At 41.7% G+C, this 19,006-nt stretch overlaps 1 protein-coding gene across 1 annotated transcript in view; it reads right to left on the reverse strand.

The window, feature by feature from the left end:
* LOC109855503 overlaps positions 1-19,006 on the reverse strand; it is a 70,043-nt gene continuing 51,037 nt past the window's right edge. Inside the window, exon 4 of the mRNA XM_020429823.1 lies at positions 1-1,288. Within this exon, the coding sequence (XP_020285412.1) occupies positions 971-1,288 (318 nt within the window). The 3' untranslated portion in view covers positions 1-970. The remainder of the gene's footprint in view (positions 1,289-19,006) is intronic.

Consider the following 19,006-nt stretch of genomic DNA (forward strand, 5'->3'; position numbering starts at 1 on the left):
TTTAACCGTCGCGAAAACAGTTCAGGAAATGTGCGAACTCGTAGAGAAAAAAGTTGAAAAATCAAGTAAAGTCCCCTGAAGTCGAAAAACTCATTCTCAAGAAAGATATCATTATTATTATTTGATAACTTTGCGCTATCTACGTCGTGACATTTGCTATTAGAAGTAAAACCTTTAAAACCTGAATGAGAAGTTAATGACGACTGTGCGCGCGAGCCGCAATCGAAGAGAACTTTAAAGAGTCTCCCAGTACCTCTAGAACTCGTTAAAAGGATTGGGAGTTAAATATGATAAGGAGAAATCGAAGAGGAAGAGAAGCCGCCGCGAAAATTACGAGGAAACTTTCTAAGTATCCGCGTCTAACAGAGAGAATACTGATCTGACAAAGTCGCTTAAAATATGCGGGCCTAAAAAAAAAAAAAAAAAAAAAACTATTTCCCGTCTATGATCAATGATGTTGCAATATGATCGATCTCCTCGCGTCGTGACTTTACGAATCACACACACACACACATGCGCGCAATAGAAAAATAGAATAAAACAACACGTAACAATAATGTAAAATATTAAAATTCAAATAACTAAATTCGGCGAAAACGAAACGTAACAACGCAAGTTTGCTCTCACAACAATGTGTACCTATATACGATTTTATTGTCTCCTTCCGACGAGATTTTCATTTGCCGCCTCTTCTCTCATTTTTTTCATTTCCATGTAGGATCGCCGCTGAACGCGAAAGCGTATTGATCGTAGAGATCGAGAACGAGCGATTTATCAACGATCGATTGATCGATCGATCGATCGGGAGGGGAGGAGGGGAGGTATCGTCGCTTAATCGCTAAACCTAACTTTAATACGTAAGGATCGGACAACTGACACACTGAACCCGCCGCCGCGCTTCTCGAAAAGTCGCGATTGCAATGTTTAATTCCCGCTCGAGGAGGCCGACTCACGCGAGTGGGCCATTAGATCACGTTGTGAGCCGAACGAGCGTGAAAATCGTCGCGAGAAGCGGAACGAGAAAGTTGGCGCGTACGATGCGCGCGGTCGAACGCAAATGATCGCCCGCGCTAAGTCTCTGCCTGTTCACGTGCCCCGTCGTTATCTTTTTCTCGGCAAGGTACACTTTCGAGCCCACCTCGGCGATGCATTTCACGTTGATCTCTCCCGCGTCGTTGATGAAGTGCCGTTGTTCGGCCTCCAACCAGAGCCCCAAGCTGTTTGGGAAGCCTCCCCCGTTGACGATAGGCAGCAAGGGCGGGTTCTGGACAGTATCCTCGCGACGTACCTGCAACAAAATATCTCCTTAAGTAAAAAAAAAAAAACTTGAACTGTCTCTCTAATGTTATATTACATATACCAGTACATATTATATACATACATGTATATATCTTCCTCTCTATTATAATTAACTTATCCTCTTAGAGCGAAAAAAAAAAAAACGCAATATATATTCCAAGAATATATAGAGAGAGCGGAGCGTAATAGAAAGATAATTAATTTATCGGGAAATTTTTTCCGTATATCTCTATAATAGCCACGTGATTACGTACGAAGGAAAAGGATCAAAAACTTGGGAATTACAAGCTCGCTTTAATTATTATTCTCTTTCATTTGAATGAGAATGCGCGATCGATTTCGATACGCCCGTCTGCCTTTCGGTCCGATATTATTTCTCTTCCCGCGTTTACGCGTGTAATATATAAGAGCCCGTATTTTATATTACGCGAGAGCGCTTACATATGCACGCTCCCCCTCCCCCCAACCTTCCCCTCCGCGGTATAATAAGAGGAGAATTTCGCTGAAAGTCGACACACCGCGAATCGTTTGTTACGCGCCGAGCTACAGAGAGAGAGAGAGAGAGAGAGAGAGAGAGAAAGAGAGAGTAAAAGAAGAGCCGCGCGCGGTCGGCCGCGGCGGTGTTGTAGCTGCGGATGAGAAACGAGCTCGCGGAAATTTTTGTCTCGCGCGCGCACGTTGTTAAAGACGAGAGCTCCGGAGAGAACAAGGCGCGAGAGAGAAATAGAGAAATCGAGCCCCACGTCCGCTTTAATTTCTGACACGGCAAATAAATTCGCGCGTCAGACCATTTCTCGTTCCGTTAAGCGTTAATTTTTTCCCTCCTTCCCCTCCCCCCCCCTCATTATTTGCGACTTTACCTTCGCGGTACATTTGTTTTCTTGCGGCAAATGTGATGTGTTCATGTTGTCCGCGAAAGAAATTTATAATTTGTTTTTTTTTACGACGAATTGTTCAATATCATCCTCGCGTTTCTCCTTCCGGATGGTTTGTTGCGGAAGAAAAACAAGATTACGTTTTCATTTACGATTGGTATTTTAATACAACCCCTCCCCTCCCGCCCCCGACATGTTAAATACCTCGAGTCGGGTCATTAGAATTTATATACACAGTTACGCGTTCTCTCTCACTTACTTCAAAGTTTTTCTCGATCGAGATTTTATTCATGGACGAACTTTCGCAGAAATACAAAAGATATACTTCTCCGCGTCGCGGCTCGCTGTTCCAATACGAGCGATATTGTTAAGGGAGTTTCCAAAGACTTTTGGGGGGACGGGGAAGGGAAGGAGGAGGGGGGGAGACAGATCACGGGATCGTCTACGAAATGCTGGTGCATACATATGCAGGGAACGATCAGCGGGCGTTTGGCTTTAACCGTTCGACGTTAACCATAAGCCGTGGGTACGAGTCATGTAACTAATCGAACTAGCACATTGGACCGAGCCAAACTATCGTCCTCGCTTTGTGGCTTGGATCGCCGACTCCAAAGTTAAAGCCTCAGTCCATAGAGAACTACTGTTCGTAGATAATGCTCGGGTCTCTCTCTCTCTCTCTCTCTCTTTCTCCTGGTCGTCTTACTTACCAATAACTTCCGCATGCTGGAGTTGAGAATAATGGATATCGCGTGACTCGAAATTTTCGCAGGAAGCCGATGATGGGTCGTCGATTGCAAACAACAATCTCGCGCATTATCCGAGGTGTTGTATCGGGCAAATAAAAATTATACATCTGATGGATGGATTTTTGCAAGATTGTTGAAATATACATACGTATATTTCAACAATATATATATATATATATATATGTATATATGTATGTTGAAATGTGTACATATGTATAATATGTGCACGTATGGCGCACAGATGCGCTACACCATACGCGATACGCCGTTGATTGATAGTAACGAAAAAATTCATCGAAACACATCGCGCGGCAAAATTTGCGTCACGACCTTGTTACACGTTCTTGTTTTCTGAAAATGCCAGTCGCGCGTTTCGACTGCATTTTGCCGGTTGCGCGTACCGTAGCATAGCCGCGCCCCGTGTCGGGTTTATTGATGCATTACACCGTTTTGTATTTTGCATTTTGCGCAACGTCGCGCATCCGTGTGTCTAATGTGAGCGTGGGGATTTTAACAAATGTGCCGGTTCAATCGAATTTATTGCCTCACGGTCTTTTGATTTATTCGTTATTACACGTTTTATTACAACGACCGGAGCTCTCAAAAACTCTCTTTGAAGATAGCCCAGCATTTTATTCTCCGCGGGCAGATAATATACATATGTGTTATGGCGCGTGTTGAGGTGCAAGGTTTATAAAATTTTAATTTTCTATTATAGCCTTTCTCCTCTTTTGGCCCGCATTAGCAATGATGATTCGAGAGAGAGAGAGAGAGAGAGAGGCAAGTTTTTCACAGTTCTTTCATCAAATTAATATCAAACAGGCAATATAACGAACGAATTATTAAGCGCGCTTCGCGCACTGATTACGGAGCTGCGTTATTTACAGTTTTCGCTTTAATGTGAAAAGTATTTTTTCTAGCGCTAATTATGCCGCGGGAGTATGGCGTAGGATTTAATTAAATTCGCATCTCGTTCGCATTAAAATTTTACCGACATAATGCACACGCATCCCCCGGACGTATCGTGAAAAAGATTGCCGCGCTAATTACACGAATCGTTTCATCGCGGGTTTAATTTCGGCCGAGCGATTATTTTTGCGACGCAGCGCAAGGGGGGACTTTTCGCGATTTTATCGTCACGTCGCCCCGCGGCTCGCGGAATCAAGACGCCGATAATGTAATTGGCAATAGATCTCGGCCGAGCGAATGGCCGCGACGACCACATAAACCCTTCCAGAAGGCAGTTATTATCGGCGATGAAGGTTAATCGTCAGGGGGGTGTGCGCGCGCTGGCTGGCTGGCGCGGACGATATTTCAAGACCGTTCGAGGTCGCGCGTTGACTCGGCGACGATTGCCCGACGTCATATCGGTGATTTATGCACGTCCGTACGGATACCGGAAGATCATTGTTCGTCGTTCTCTCCCGCGCGCGCGCTCGTTCGTCGCATTGTGCCCTCCTCTCTCGCCTTTTCATCGAGCGAGCGCGGTTCATCCCGGTTCGAACAATGTTTGCCACGCGAGCCGTCGCGAGGCCCCGTCCATAAGGGCGATTTGCCCGCAATTTCTGAAGGATTCATTGTTCGATCGTCGATCGTGACCGGAATCTCGCGCGCGCTCGCGACAATGGGAAACGATTGGGAAACGTGTAATATGCATTCCTGTGAGGAAACACGGAATTCTCGCACGCCAGAAATTTTCAGGCGTGCGGTTTTTTTTTTTTTCAGATATCACACAGACACGAGAGAAAAAGAAAGAGATATAAATGTATTTTTAGCATCGTTTTTACATGGTTTTTTTTTTTTTTTTTTTACGCGACCAATGTAGATAAATAAGTTCGAAATGTTTTTCACGGCGAAAAAACCTTCGTCACAAATTTGTACGGAAAACCATCTGTCAACATTGAAAGCTATTAATTCGATCGTTATTTGTTCTCTCGTTTCGAGAGAAGTAGAATTTGATGGCTAATAATTTTGGCAAAAAACTATTTTACGAGACGGTATAATACTTCACTGTTATAAATATTTTACACGCGCGTCTCGACGTCGCGTGTGCGCGCGCGCGCGCGCGCGCTAAATGACAGCGCCAGTAAAATAAGATTTATACCGATCTCATTTGTTCATATTTCTCGTTGCTCGTGAACGACAACTTTTTCCAGTAACGATGAAAATATACGGTGAGAATAATATAATGAAGCTTGCGGCACGATGCACACGTATGGACCGTGTAATTATATTTTTTGAAATAATTCCGCGTCCATTTGTATTCGCCAGCTGGCTAAGAACAGTGTAAATCCTCATTTCCCGGACGGACATTGGTACGCAGACATTGTGCGCGCATAAGCGCGCATATATTTTTAAAACAAAGTTTCTTTTGAAAATTATTATTCGCAGAAATATTTCGCAGCTTAATTACGCGCTGTTTTTTTTTTTTTTTTTTTTTTTTTGTCTTTTTTTTTGACATTTTCTTTGCTTGTGTGAAGAATTTAAACACGGGTAAAAAAATTGGTGCGCAGCTTAACTGCGAACACTTAATTAGAAATTACACGTTTTAACCGTTTTTACTTAACGGAGCAAGCTTGTATTTACACTTTGCAACAAAAGTTCAAACTTCTCTTGAGAAACGAAGATTTCTCGCGTTCTCTCCCCTTCCCTCTTCCCCGACAATCCGCACACGTTGAGTTTTGTCGCGATGTTTACTCGGCGAGGCTGTAGGAAAATAATGTAATTCTGGCATAACATCGTTTCGGGTGACTTACATGGTACAAGAAGCAAAGGTAGAACTCAAAGCAGCACACCGGGAACGTGGCGACTTGGTTGCTTTGGGGATTCGGGCGCGCTTTGGCGTTTCGTATCCGCGCCCGAACGTTAAAACAACTTTTCCGTAATATCTGCTTTAACGCCGCCTCCGGCTTACATCGCGTGAATTGCAACGGCACACACAGGTTTTCTTTTCGGTTCGGGCTTTGTACCCGCGCGTTTCTTAGTGCCAACGTATGGCGTTTGTGAGAGAATAATATAGACTTTATGAGCATACACACACCCCATGCCCGATGGGGGTTTGATACGCGCGTAACAAAGGTTTGCGCACATCTGCCGCTGAGAGATACGACTCGAACTCGCCGAAATGCGAGAAACAAAAGCTTCAGGTAAATGACACGAGGAAAATATTAATTAATTCAAAAAAACGATAAATTTTCTTTCGCGCGCGATTCAATTTTCGCGTTTACGCCAACGACAACGTTGTATACAACATACGTGTGTGTGTGTTCGCGACGTTAAAAAGATTATCTGAGATTGATCTTCCGCAGGTAATGGCTGCGTTTTACCGTTTTCATTAAAGCGGGCATTCATTATCCGGAAGGGAGGGGGAGGAGGGCGCGAACAAACGGCGACGCAAGGTAGAACGCGCGCGCGCGCGCGGTATCGGGGGTCGCTCGAGACATTTGTCTCGCAGAAGCGAATAACAATCGCTTCTAAATGGTAATTTGTGCGTGCTTGATATCGCGCTGATTTATGCAAACGGTGTCGATGAGCAGCGTTACAGCCGATATACGATATCGAATCGAATTTACGAGACGCGCAATTCAGCGTCGAATGTCATCTCGCAATGACATCGTCGCAATAACGAGAGTCGCGCCTCTCCCCCCCCCGCCTTTCGGTGTTCCGTGAATAATTATACGTGATTGCCAAACGCGGATGCGTCTTTTTTTTTTTTTTTTTTTCCCGACGGGACATTGATGGGAGATTTTCGTGAAATACCGACCGTTCGAGCTCCGATCTTCTTCTACTAGTTTTGTTGAGAAAACGAAATAGCGAATTATACGAAATATCCGCAATTACAGAATCTCGATACACGTATTACATTCTGTTCTGTTTCGGGTTGTAATTTGAAAAAAAAAAAATTACTAGACGAGAAAAAACTACACACGCACAAGTTGAAATTAATTTAAGCGGATTTCACAGAATTTTCCAGATTTGCCGCGGAAAAGATTACTTAGTAATGTAATGCGGTTTCGCGCGCAATTTGGTACATGAGAACGTTGGCAACAGACTTTGTGGGTACATCAGGATGATAAGATAAAACTTTCTTTGATATCTTATATATACATATATATATATATATATATATGTATGTATATACGAGAGACGTCTCTTTTTAAGTCGGGCCATCGATATGGATGAGATTATCGATTTAAGCGCGCAAAGCTTTCAGAAGTTCTTTGAGCCGTAAGCCCCTTTTCGTAAGAAGCTAGTAATGAAACGTTCGTTCTCGTTAAGTTACCTGGTGGTAAATTCACTTACTGGTGAGTTGGAATTGCGCGCAAAATCCAATATAAGTTTTTGTCGTCAGAAGGACAGTAGTTTTCTCTCTCTCTCTCTCTCTCTCTCTCTCTCTCTCTCTCTCCGCAGGGCTCCGTTCTTGGACCGCTGCTTTTTACTCTGTACATTTCGGATTTTCGGGATGTTCTCTCTAACTGTAAGTACAGCTTCTATGCAGATGATTTATTAATCTATCTTCATTGTCTGCCTCGAGATCTACATGAAGACATTGCAAGAGTCAACGCAGATATCTGCGGAATTGTGGCGTGGGCATCTAGGAACAAGTTGATTCTGAATTGCGAAAAGACACAGGCGATCATTTTGGGATCAAGCCGACACATAAACGCAATAAATCTCAGCACCCTGCCTCGTGTTGAAGTGAGTGGTGCTGTCGTTCAGTACACCACTCAAGTGAAATATCTGGGGGTTACAATTGCCAACTCGCTCTCATGGAATGAGCACACCGTCAACACAACCAAAAAGATCAGGAAAACGCTGTATCAGCTGAAGTTATGTAAGAATCTATTACCACAAACGCTGAAGCAGAATCTGATAATGAGCCTTGTTTTTCCGCATGTGGACTATTGCTGTTGTGCGTTCACGGACATGCCAACAACTCTAAACATTAGACTGCAAAGGGCCATTAATGCGTGTGTCAGATTCATTTTTGGTGTAAGAAGAGATGTACACATAACACCATATTACAAGACTCTTGGGTGGCTGAAGACTAATAACAGGAGGGCTTACTTTGTTGGATGTCTCACACATAGTATTTTATCGACTGAATGCCCCAGTGTCTTATATGATAATTTTCATTTTCGGAGTGCGACTTCTAGTAGGTCAACACGAGCTGCCTCCAATTTACTTGCTGTACCGCAGTGTCGTACAGAGACTTATAAGCGCTCTTTTACATGTACTGCATCCTCTAACTGGAATAATCTGCCTCCTTACATTCGTGACGCTGAGTCTCTAGGTGAATTTAAGTCGCAACTTCATGCTTACTTGTTGGATAATCAATGCTAATTTGTGCAGATAAATTTTTATTTTTCTTTTCTCTTTATTTCATTTGTTTATTGTTATTTATTTTTATTATATCTTATTGTTATTTCTTTTTATATTTTGTTGTATATATTTACATACTCTTTGTACATATACTGTTGGTGCGCTTAAGGGGACTTGTCCCGGAGCGCTATAATAAATGATGCTTTCTCTCTCTCTCTCTCTCTCTCTCTTTTTCTGATTCGCAAGCGATGCGAAAAATATTGCTTCGAAAAATTTTCCAAATTGCAGCGTTTATAAATGAAATCGACACTCCCGCCGCTTACTTTCGAGGAAAAAAAATTGTCCGAGTTTTCGAACCTTCCGCCCGTTGCTAATTTTCCTGAAATACGGACGGTAATTGTGTACATCGAGTTCAGCAAGATTTGAAATAAATGATCGCAATTATCAATGTCGAGAAAAATACGACGGCGCGCGATGCGCGTTAATTGCCAGAGCAATTTCGATTGAAATTTATTCTCCGTTATGCGAATATAAGCGAGATAAAGTCTCGTCGGAAGTCTCAAATTCCGTTGCCCGCGGCTGTTCCGTTTTCGCGATCGCGCTCGCAAACGCCGACGATTTTCGTTTTAACACCGCGTTTCAACTTCGCGCATCTCTTAAACTGTTTTGCATGAAATTAGACAATTTCGCCGTCGCCGCGTCGCGTCGCGTTGTTAGCCGATCGCGACTCCGACACCGCGATTTCACTGTGTTAATAATTACATAAGAGAAGCATGGAAAATGATGGCAGTTTCTCATCTCTCTCTCTTTCTCCCTCTCGTTTGCATTCGTTATCAACGGAAAGAAATGTCTACTCGAGACGTCGTCTCGAAGTAACAATTACCGAGAATTTCTGAAGAGATTAAATGTATTTTATTATACAATACAAACCAAATGTGATCAAACATTCTGTTCACACCGCGATTCTTCAGCAGCTGAATGTAAAGAAAAGTCGCGCGTGCAAACGCGCACGAGCTGAAGAGACGCGCTGAACTTCGCGAGAATGCAGCGACCGTGAAAAAAAATAAAGTATTTACACAAAAAAGTCGCGAATGCATAAGATATTCGTCCGCTATTCGTCGGACTTTGGCTGTCTTCTTTCTGCGCTTTATGCGACGCGCTTCTCAAATCGGCAAGAATGTCGCGACGCTTTGTTATCAGCGTGTTTCTCCTCTCATCCCTTAGATACGATGAAACTTTTCCTCCACGCGCAGTTTGCCGACGACAATGCGCCTTGCCACAGGATTCGCTCGCAGGCGTACGCGCGCGCGCGCTTTTCGCGTACTGCTTTTCTCTCTCTCTCTCTTTCTCTCTCTCTCTCTCACCATTCTCTTAACGCCAAACTTTCTCCCTCCGTGTTATTACTCCATTCTCACTGTATTCTCCCTAGCCCTTTCGTACTATCTTTCTCAATTTTAAATATCACCTATAGAGAGTCTTCTCTTGTCTGTCTTTTCTCCAGAAATTATATGCCGGAGAATATTGCCCTCTTTCTTTTATCGCTCGCTACTTATTAACAGAGAAAAATATAACGTCTGGTAAGAGAGGAAGAAAGAGAGAGAGAGAGAAAGAGATGTTGAAGATGTTGGTATAATAATGTTTACTCTCATCATAATTGAGTCGCCTTCATATCCGAGATGAATGTTGCTCGAGATGTAGGATAACATCGTATCTTTCATTTCCATGATACATTTCCGAGGTAAGTGAAAAAAAACTTCAATTTCCCGCGTTATGATTATTATTAAAACTGCATTTGTTTTGCTTATCTATTAACATTTTTGGCCTTATCATATTTTCGTTAATTGTTTTTATTGTTTATATATATATATATATATATATATATATATATGTACACATACGTATTATATAAATATTTACGTTAAAAATTCACAAATGTGCTTGGCATTTGGTTCTATATCTCTTATAAAACTTGCAAAATTAAATGTTCTTCTTAAGTGAAAAACGATCGAGAGTACACACGCGTGAAAAATGCATCTACTGTCGAAAAAATGTATTACTTCTCAGTTCTCGATAGCGCTTCGACGACGATCAATTTTAACGAGAGAGACAATGAAGCATATCTTCCCAAATCTTTCTGGCCCATTTCCGCTCTTTTTTCCCCCCGACGTATCTGCATATGAAAAATGTATTTGCCTTGCTTCTCATATTCGTCTTCCGCTCGCGAATAAAAATGCGAATCATTTTTCGCTCGCTTAGTTTTGCTCGCGAACTCGCGGGTTCACCGTTAAAAATATACGTCAGGTACATCGTCGCCTTCGTCATTTTTTTTGTTTTTTTGTTTTTTTGTTTCTCCCCTACAGCTCCCTCGTCTAGTCTCTTTGATTATCCACTTTACGAGGTACATCCGTTATCCTCATACTGATTCTTTTTTTTTTTGCTCACTTCTTACCTCTCTCTCTCTCTCTCTCTCTCTCTCTCTCTTTCTCTCGTCTTTCCTTATATGTATCTTCGCGCACCGATTTTTCAGCAGGTACGATCTTAGAGCCGATCTGTTTTTTATTTTTTTTTTTTTTTTATCTTTTTCATGCTATTTTACCTTCGGTTACGTACGTTTTGCGCACTTTTTTATGGACAATATATAATTGTTTTCCATTATGAATTATTTCATACTTTACAAATATCTTGAAATTTATTCTATTTTTTGAAATTTATACAATTTTCGTGTTATATATTTTATATTTGAAATTATTCCTTTTCTGTGTGTGTGCAAAACTTCTTTTATATGTGTTCGCACATATTTGCTCTGTACATAATTCCGTGTGTAGTCTATATATAATACCTTCCCTTCAATATAACGTCAGACTCATCCCACAATTGCGCACAGACGGCACTTTTTCGCATATGATCGCGTCCGGTTCCATTTCCTCGCAACTTCCGCACTTCTCTCTTGACTGTCTTCCGGCTTCGCGCCAGTTTTCAGTATCTATCTGTGACTTTTATTTACTCCCGCTGCAGAAACGCGACGTAACTTTCTCGCCGCTTCCGTCGTCCGGTTACTAAACGGCGTCGCGAATCGAAGTGCGCGGCTCTTCTCTACCGGGGGTTGTTAATTACTCGCTAAAAGTTACCGCGCGAGAGTAAGTCTCTCTCTCTTCTCAACTCTCTCTCTCTCTTTCTCTCTCTCTCTCTCTCTCTCTCGCCCCGATACTCCGCAGCACTCTCTCTAAATGCGAGATTTAATTTTCGCTCCTCTCTTGAATAGTCGCTGGCAATAGCGCGCTGCGGTTTCCGCGAAGATTTGTCTCCAGCTTGGTGAGCTTGCCTTTCTCGTTTCTCCGCCAAGCTTTTGTCGTGCGGTCGTTCTACCTCCGGTCGTTTGATCTTAGTGTCTTCGTACTTTCCTCCCTCGTCTTTCTTTGGTCTCTCTCTCTCTCTCTCTCTCTCTCTCTCTCTCTCTTTCTCTCTTTCTCTGTGTTGGTCTATTTTCTTCTTTTCCTCTCATTGCGCCGGCAGAGATTAAGTGGTCGAGTCGTCGTACCTAACCTGGACTCAACTCGGATTCAGTCATTGAGAGCGCCATCAAAAACCATTACTGGCTCGGATTGAACGCGAACTTGATCTTTTTGCACTTTGTCATGTCACGTGTTTGTTGTCATTTTTCACAAATCGCGAGTTTGAAATAAACAATTTTTCACAATTGCAGATAATGTTAAAATATTGATCAAACGTGTACGTTTTTTTTTTAATCGGAATTTTTTTGAATTGAGTGAGAGTCTTGGCTTGCGTTTTAGAAACAATTGTTTCTTCACTTCTCCATCGAGCGCCGATATTTTTTATGAAGATAATACTGACTAGACCGTATTTTTATTCTCCCGAACAGATTCCTCTCTTGTTGTCGTTCGTCTTGAAACGAGACTCGATTCTCTTGCATTTCTTTTTTTCTTTTCCTCGAGATTTTCATTTTCAAGGCAGAGATTAAGTGGCGAAACGGCTGTACATACACACGGGGGAGCAACTCGCTCGAGTTTTCGTGTACGTTATTGAGTCTCTCCGTCTTCTACCGTCTTGGTTTCCATCTTCTTCTTTTTCGCAATTGATTTTGTCACAGATTCGTCGTGAAAAATTTAACCGCGTCTGTTTACCCGACATTTTTTCCATCGTCTATTTTTCTTCTCGCGACACAAATCGTAACGTAATCTTTTACGTGTGTCAACAATATTTACATCACAATCAAACGTTTCTGATCGAACATTAGATTCGGATTAATTAATTTGTAAGTTGCAATCTGAACAACTTGGAGCTTGTGTAACAATTATTTTTGTAATTTTTCGACGTACATGTCATCTGTTCGCGTGAAGTCAAACTTAATTTGTGACACGACGATTGAGATAAAAAAATGTAAAATCATGTTTATTCGATACGTCAAATTTTCCGATTATTGCTTTCCTATCGCTTGCTTTATTATTGAAAATATTTGTGCATTATCGAGCCACGTCTGGTTTATCCGTTCGTGAGTTTTATTGTCACCGCGAAGATTAAGTGGCGTAACGGCGGCGGCGGCGGCGGCGGAACAGACCGCACTTCGTGCACACCAACGGAAATCCTTCTCTTTCCTCTTTTCACCCACCCTCTTCCCTTATTTTTCTTCTTCGTCTCTTTTTTTTTCACTTTTTGCTTTCTTAGCACCTCTCTTGCTTTTATCCCCTCTCTTCGTGCCAAGAGGAATCGGCCAAATTCCCAACGGAGAGAAAGAGCGCGATAGGAAACGCGTGATTTTTCTCGCCTCGATACGTTCGTTTTCGTCTTACACGCGAATCCGTGACCTGACAAAGCACAATTTCGTGAGAACTTTGTAAACTCGTTACGTGACGCGTTTCTCACTCTCTTGCGTTTCTTCCACTTTGCGGTCAACACTCGTCGTCGCCTATTATATTCGCTTTCTATACAGAGACACTTCGATTTTCGCTTCCCTCTGTTGCAAACTCCCGCAAAAAAAAAAAAAAAAAAAATCAAAATCCATTAACCAGAGAAAAAAATATAGTAAAAATAAAATTAAAAAAAAAAAAAATCATCAAATGTTTATTTAAAACTCTCGCAATTCAATTGAGATGATTATTGCTAATAAACCGACGAAAGACAATCTTTCAATTTCATCGATATATTGGCGGCTTGATATTGGAAATAACTGTTAGACTTTTCGGCTCAAGCTTTGATGGAAAGCGTGATTGTTCGGGATACCATTCATATTGCTCGTTGCGACTAATTTGCACGACATCCATAGCGTGCCGACCGCAATTCATTGGTTCCGATTATAACGTCGACAACATTAATTACAATGAAATAACAGACACCGATGGCTTTCGCGATTTCAAAGGCTTGTGGAACATTTGAATAATCCGTCCTTTACCTCTGTCTGCTTCTCTCTCTCTCTCTCTCTCTTTTTCTCTCTCTCTCTCTCTCTCTCTCTCTCTGTCTCTCTTTCCCTTTTCCCTTTTGATTGGCCAAACGCGCTAATCGCAACTCGTGAATTCTATTATTAATCGCGACGCACGTCAGCGTAGCCTAATTGCAAAACTCTAAACTGACATTAGCAGAATGAGGCGCGATACCGAGACCAATCAATCACGCGTAGAGCTCGTGCGTTTTGTTTCGCGTTCTCTGATTTTCCGGATTCGCATTAACAGTTTGCGTATCCTCTCTCTCTCGAATTAGTATTATTCTCCGCTCCGATATATCGTACGTCCTATCTCGCGCGTTTCTGTGCGCAGTCATTTCTCTCTCTCTCTCTCTCTCTCTGGAACATGCACGCGAGTCGTATCTAGATGCGCCTCCTCCTCGATGTGCGAACACGCGTGTATGTTTGATGAGTCGCTTGCCACGACACGACACACTGCATAATTCATCCACATGCGCAATTTGCGCGACGGTCCGACGGCTTGACCGTGCCGGATGAATTTTGATTCACCTAGAAGCTCGACACTTCATAGCAATGTCGGACGGAATTCGATATCCTATCTCGCGAACCATGTCCTCCTGAATTGAAGTGCGTGCCACTTAGCGCGAATAATGTCTCCTCTTACACAAATGACCATTTGCGAGAGTAAAGTATTGGATAAAATATAAAACAATTTGCGCAAACTCGAGTAAAACATTAATAACGTGGTATCAATTGATATTACCGATGTTCTTTGTCGGGATGTGTTTAGCAAAATTATTTTCTTCAAACTTTGTTTCTCACAAAAGATCAACATTTATTTAAGTCTTCCTTTCAGGATCTTTCTCAACAAATTGAAATAAATAAATACACAGTTATGCAAATCGAATCGCAACGCTCGGAAAACGTTAGATAGCGATAAAATTTACAAAAAGTTAATAGAGTTTATAAAAAGAAAAAAAAATTCACAGACAACGTACCGAAGTATAAATCTTCAATGTCAAAAAAATATTTATACCTAGTCTATATACGTGTGACAAACTGGTTCTATACATAATAGACGATCATTGCTATATATATATATATATATAACAAAAAATTTAAGAAGGATATAATTAATAAATCTTACTTTTATTAATGAACTTATATAATATGCTGCTCGCCGGATTAAATAGGGCACTTGTGTGTAAATGTTTCAATCTCGCGATTTAATCCCTTGATAAAAATGTCGTAGAAAAGATTTGAACGTCTCTATTTGTTGGCGTTTGACAATAAAACGACATATTTCCCTCGCGACGCGATACGTAATTCCTTCAACGGTGGAGGAAGCGATATCGTGCCCAATAAAATCTCGGTAAATCGCGATCGTTATTCGCTCGGCTCAACGTGCGATTGCAATGAAAGAAAGAGAGAGAGAGAGAGAGAGAGAGAGAGAGAGAGAGAGAGATAAACTTTTATACCGAGAGAAAGGAAAAGAGAAAACGTAACTTGCTCCCGAGGAAGAGAGAGAACGCGCGCGAGAGGACTCGAGAGAACTGGCTGGCGGGGTGTGAGAGAAGGGGAGAGGGGAGGGGGAGTGACGAGAGGGTGCAGCGGGGTTGAGGAAGGTTTATGGTACTTTGCGAGCTCGTGCTCGATCAATGGGGCTTTAAAGCTTATAAATCCGCGGCAGCAGTCAGCTGGCTTCGTTTTATCGTCAATTTTAAGCGGCTGCCGTACGCGGCTTCGTACGACTCTTGTCTGTCCCGAGGCTAAACGCGTTGCCGGCGGTCTGATCTGCCTCGAATCTCCCGTTAACGTAATACACGCGCGGTTCTTTCGCGCAATCCATCGATCCAATTCGTCGAAGAATGAATACGGCAATAATTCAGCGGAACGAACGCGATAATCGTAATTAAGGCACTTATCGCGCGACTATACGACCTCGGCGTGTCGAGACGTCGTTAAACTTTAACTGCGATCGCATTGTTCAAACCCATGAAGACATTTTGCAGCATGTTTTCGTGTGAATTATCGTCCGCTGCCTCTTCCGCTGCACAACGTGAACGAATTGTTTATTAATCATCAAATTAGATTATTTTTTCATCTTCGTCGAAACGTAATTCGCGAATTACACGATCGTCGACGCGCAAGATGTAGAAGAGAAAAGCCCCCCCTTATCGAGATATTAGGTCTGTCACTAATAAAGTCGCTGACTTTTCGCGCGCGCGAGATCAAATTTCTCTCTATCTATGTTTTTTCACATTTTCATCATCAGTTGTGTCAATTAGCAACGTTTTCGAATCGCGCGACGGATATCGACATTCGAGCGCGCGCGCGTACAGTTTCGCATGTATTTAAAAACGCGCGGTAAAAATATTCCGAGCGCGTTTTACACACACTCTCTTTTTCCATTCTCTTTTTCTACGGCGGCAAAAAATAATATAGCGCCGCGCGCAATCTGACCGTAATCCAAACCGTTTTTTTTTTTTTTTTTTTTTGTGTCATTGAAAATATGATGACGTTGGAATTTCGCTTCAATAATCCGTCAACGAAACGAAATTCTGTTCAGCCGCGTCGATCAATTATTACTCAAAACGTTAAAAAAGCCTCAATTTTATGGCAAATTCACTGTTTTCATCGGCAACAATCAAATTTTTTTGTTTCGAATATTCATTAAATTTATATTGACTTGACTATGATGTTCGCCAACTAGTAAAGAAGCGCGTCAATGTAAAAAGAAAAAAAAACAAAATGAAAAGTTGATTAACTATCTTTTTTTCTATCTGTCTTTTGGCACATCAATTAAATGGAAAATAAAGTCAATGTTTAAGCACGTTATTTTATATTTGTAACATTATATATATATATATATATATATATTTATATATTTATATACATATTATATATATATTATATATATATTATATATTTTCAACATTGTATCAACACGTATTACATTTATGTGCGCGATCGCACATTTCTGTTCACAAGTTTTTATCACCGTTTAAATTATCATTTCGGAACAACAATTTGACGCGAAAGCGAAGTTGTCGAGGTTTATAAAATAAAAATAAGAAAGTGAAACACACGGGAAAGCGGTTTTTTATTTATGCCAGTGTGCCGTGAAAAATATATTAGCCGATTGCACGCAAGGAATTGCTACCGATATGGAAGGTCGGTTAACAGTAACAGCTGCTTCCGCTCAGATCGCCGCAGTAGTCGTAGTCGAACCCTGGTCGAGCGGTCGAACCGCAGAAAGAAGTATCCGTTCCGTAATTGGTTGCGAATGCTTTCTGCTATTTATCGGTTAACAAAAAGCGAAACGTCTCTCTCTCACACATACACGCTCGATCGACCTTAACCATTTCCACGACGTGCTAATCGCCAACGTCGTTTAACACCCCGTCGCTCCTCTCCCTTCTTTTCTCTCTTCCTCTCTCACCTCACCGTCCGCGCGGCAGTCGATAACTGTCTGCGAAACGGATGATCAATCAGATAATTCACATATTTCATTCGCTTTGTGGCGGTCGCCAACCCGTCTTTCTCGGGACACACCGCGCACTAATCAGGAATGCGTGTTTCACATGTAAATGCCGATTACCCGCAATTCCTTCGCTCGTGAACGTGCCTTTGTAATTTAAATCGTTCGTTTCGAACGTAGTTGTGCGGCAAGCGCGCGCGCGCGTGCAACAAAATTATCCATACGTTTATTTCGCTGAATACGTGTCTTAACTATTGTTAACAACAGCAAACAAATTTAACATATTAAATATTTCGCAACGGTTTGATTTAACAATTGCTTTAAACGAGACGGAGAAATAGAGAGAGAGACGGGAGAAAAGGAAAGAAAATGTGAGAGAATAGGAATTAAAAATAATGAGAGAGAGAGAGAAGAGAATGGGACGAAGAGAGGAAGGGATGAAAAATAATGGAAAGAGGATGAAAATAAAGTCATCTGGAAAGAATAACGACGGCATAGAATCGGTTGAACCGCGAAAGGACAAAGTGTAAAATCAAAAAAAGCGATCGCTCTGTTAATTCAGCGGCTCTAATACCGAGAATCAAAAAAAAGCTCGATAGAATCCTCGTAATTATTACACGATAAAATCGCACAATTCTATTCAAATACATAGATTTGGTGAAAAGCGCGCTACATTCATAATATCACTCGTTTAGCAGAATTGTCTTTGAAATGTTATCACATTTTACCAGGTTTCAATGAATTTTCAGCGCACCAGCAATTATGTTGCGATTACGCTCAGGTTACCGTATAATGTCCTCAAAACGAATTTGAGGCAAACGCTATAACGTTTTCTCCCCGCGTAACGCTAACCAATGTGCATACATATTCAATTCAAGGGTGTGTGTGTGTGTGTGTGTAAGAGAGACGCGCAGTGCGACACATTGAATCACGTCCACGTATTTTTTTTTTTTTTTTGTATTAATTTTAATCACAAGTACAAGCGTTAATCCTATACTTAGTGTGAGAGTGTCTGTGTGTGTGGTTGTGTGAAGTGTACCTTATCATAACGTGCGGTTACATCCTGATAAGGTGCTGAATCCCTTCGGCGCGACGATTTACTTCTTTTTTGTCCTGAAACTTTTTGAACTCGCGAAGACGTCGCGCGACGTAGCGCTCGACAGCTCTTTTTCACAAACTTCTTTTACCTCTTTTCTTCGCAAGAAAGAGAGCGAGAGAGAGAGAGAGAGAGAGAGAGAGGGAGAGAAAGTCACTCTCTTTTATCTTCGGGATATATACTCGTTCTTCATCGGCGAGTCGGGAGAAAAGTTAAATGAATATTCAGAACTGTGTGTATCGCGTTTACATTCAGCTGCTCGTGTGTGCGGGGATGTAAACGAGCGAACGCTTGAATATCGATCCGTTTTTCTTCCTCCCGCATGCGACAGAAACCAAAAAAAAAAAAAGACGATGCAAATCTTTGATTGCGATCAAACAGAACTGACGCAATTAACGCGAAACAAATTTTAGGTAGGCGCAATAAATCTCGATCTCGATTCTTTCGCGCGTTATATAACTTTGTTTTTCACTCATGCCACTAATCAAGTGGGAAAGAATTATTGTTGCAAAACAACTAAGACGTACAGCGCGACGTTAACTTGTACAATTTTCTGACATGATTATAAAACTCCGTCGTGCGATTTGTATCTCGCTACTGACGTACAAAATTATGTGTCACGTGAAGGTGTGTCGCGATGTTTCACGATCAGCCGCGCATATCGTGAACACGTGTCCGAAAGAATTAATTCAGGATTTTGCACGCGCGCGCAACACAACGCACAGAGTCGCACACATACATAAATTCGCGTTTAACTTTCCAGCAGATATT

This window comes from Pseudomyrmex gracilis, unplaced genomic scaffold, assembly GCF_002006095.1.
Source record: "Pseudomyrmex gracilis isolate BER0280 unplaced genomic scaffold, ASM200609v1 scaffold_91, whole genome shotgun sequence".
Classification (NCBI taxonomy): domain Eukaryota; kingdom Metazoa; phylum Arthropoda; class Insecta; order Hymenoptera; family Formicidae; genus Pseudomyrmex; species Pseudomyrmex gracilis.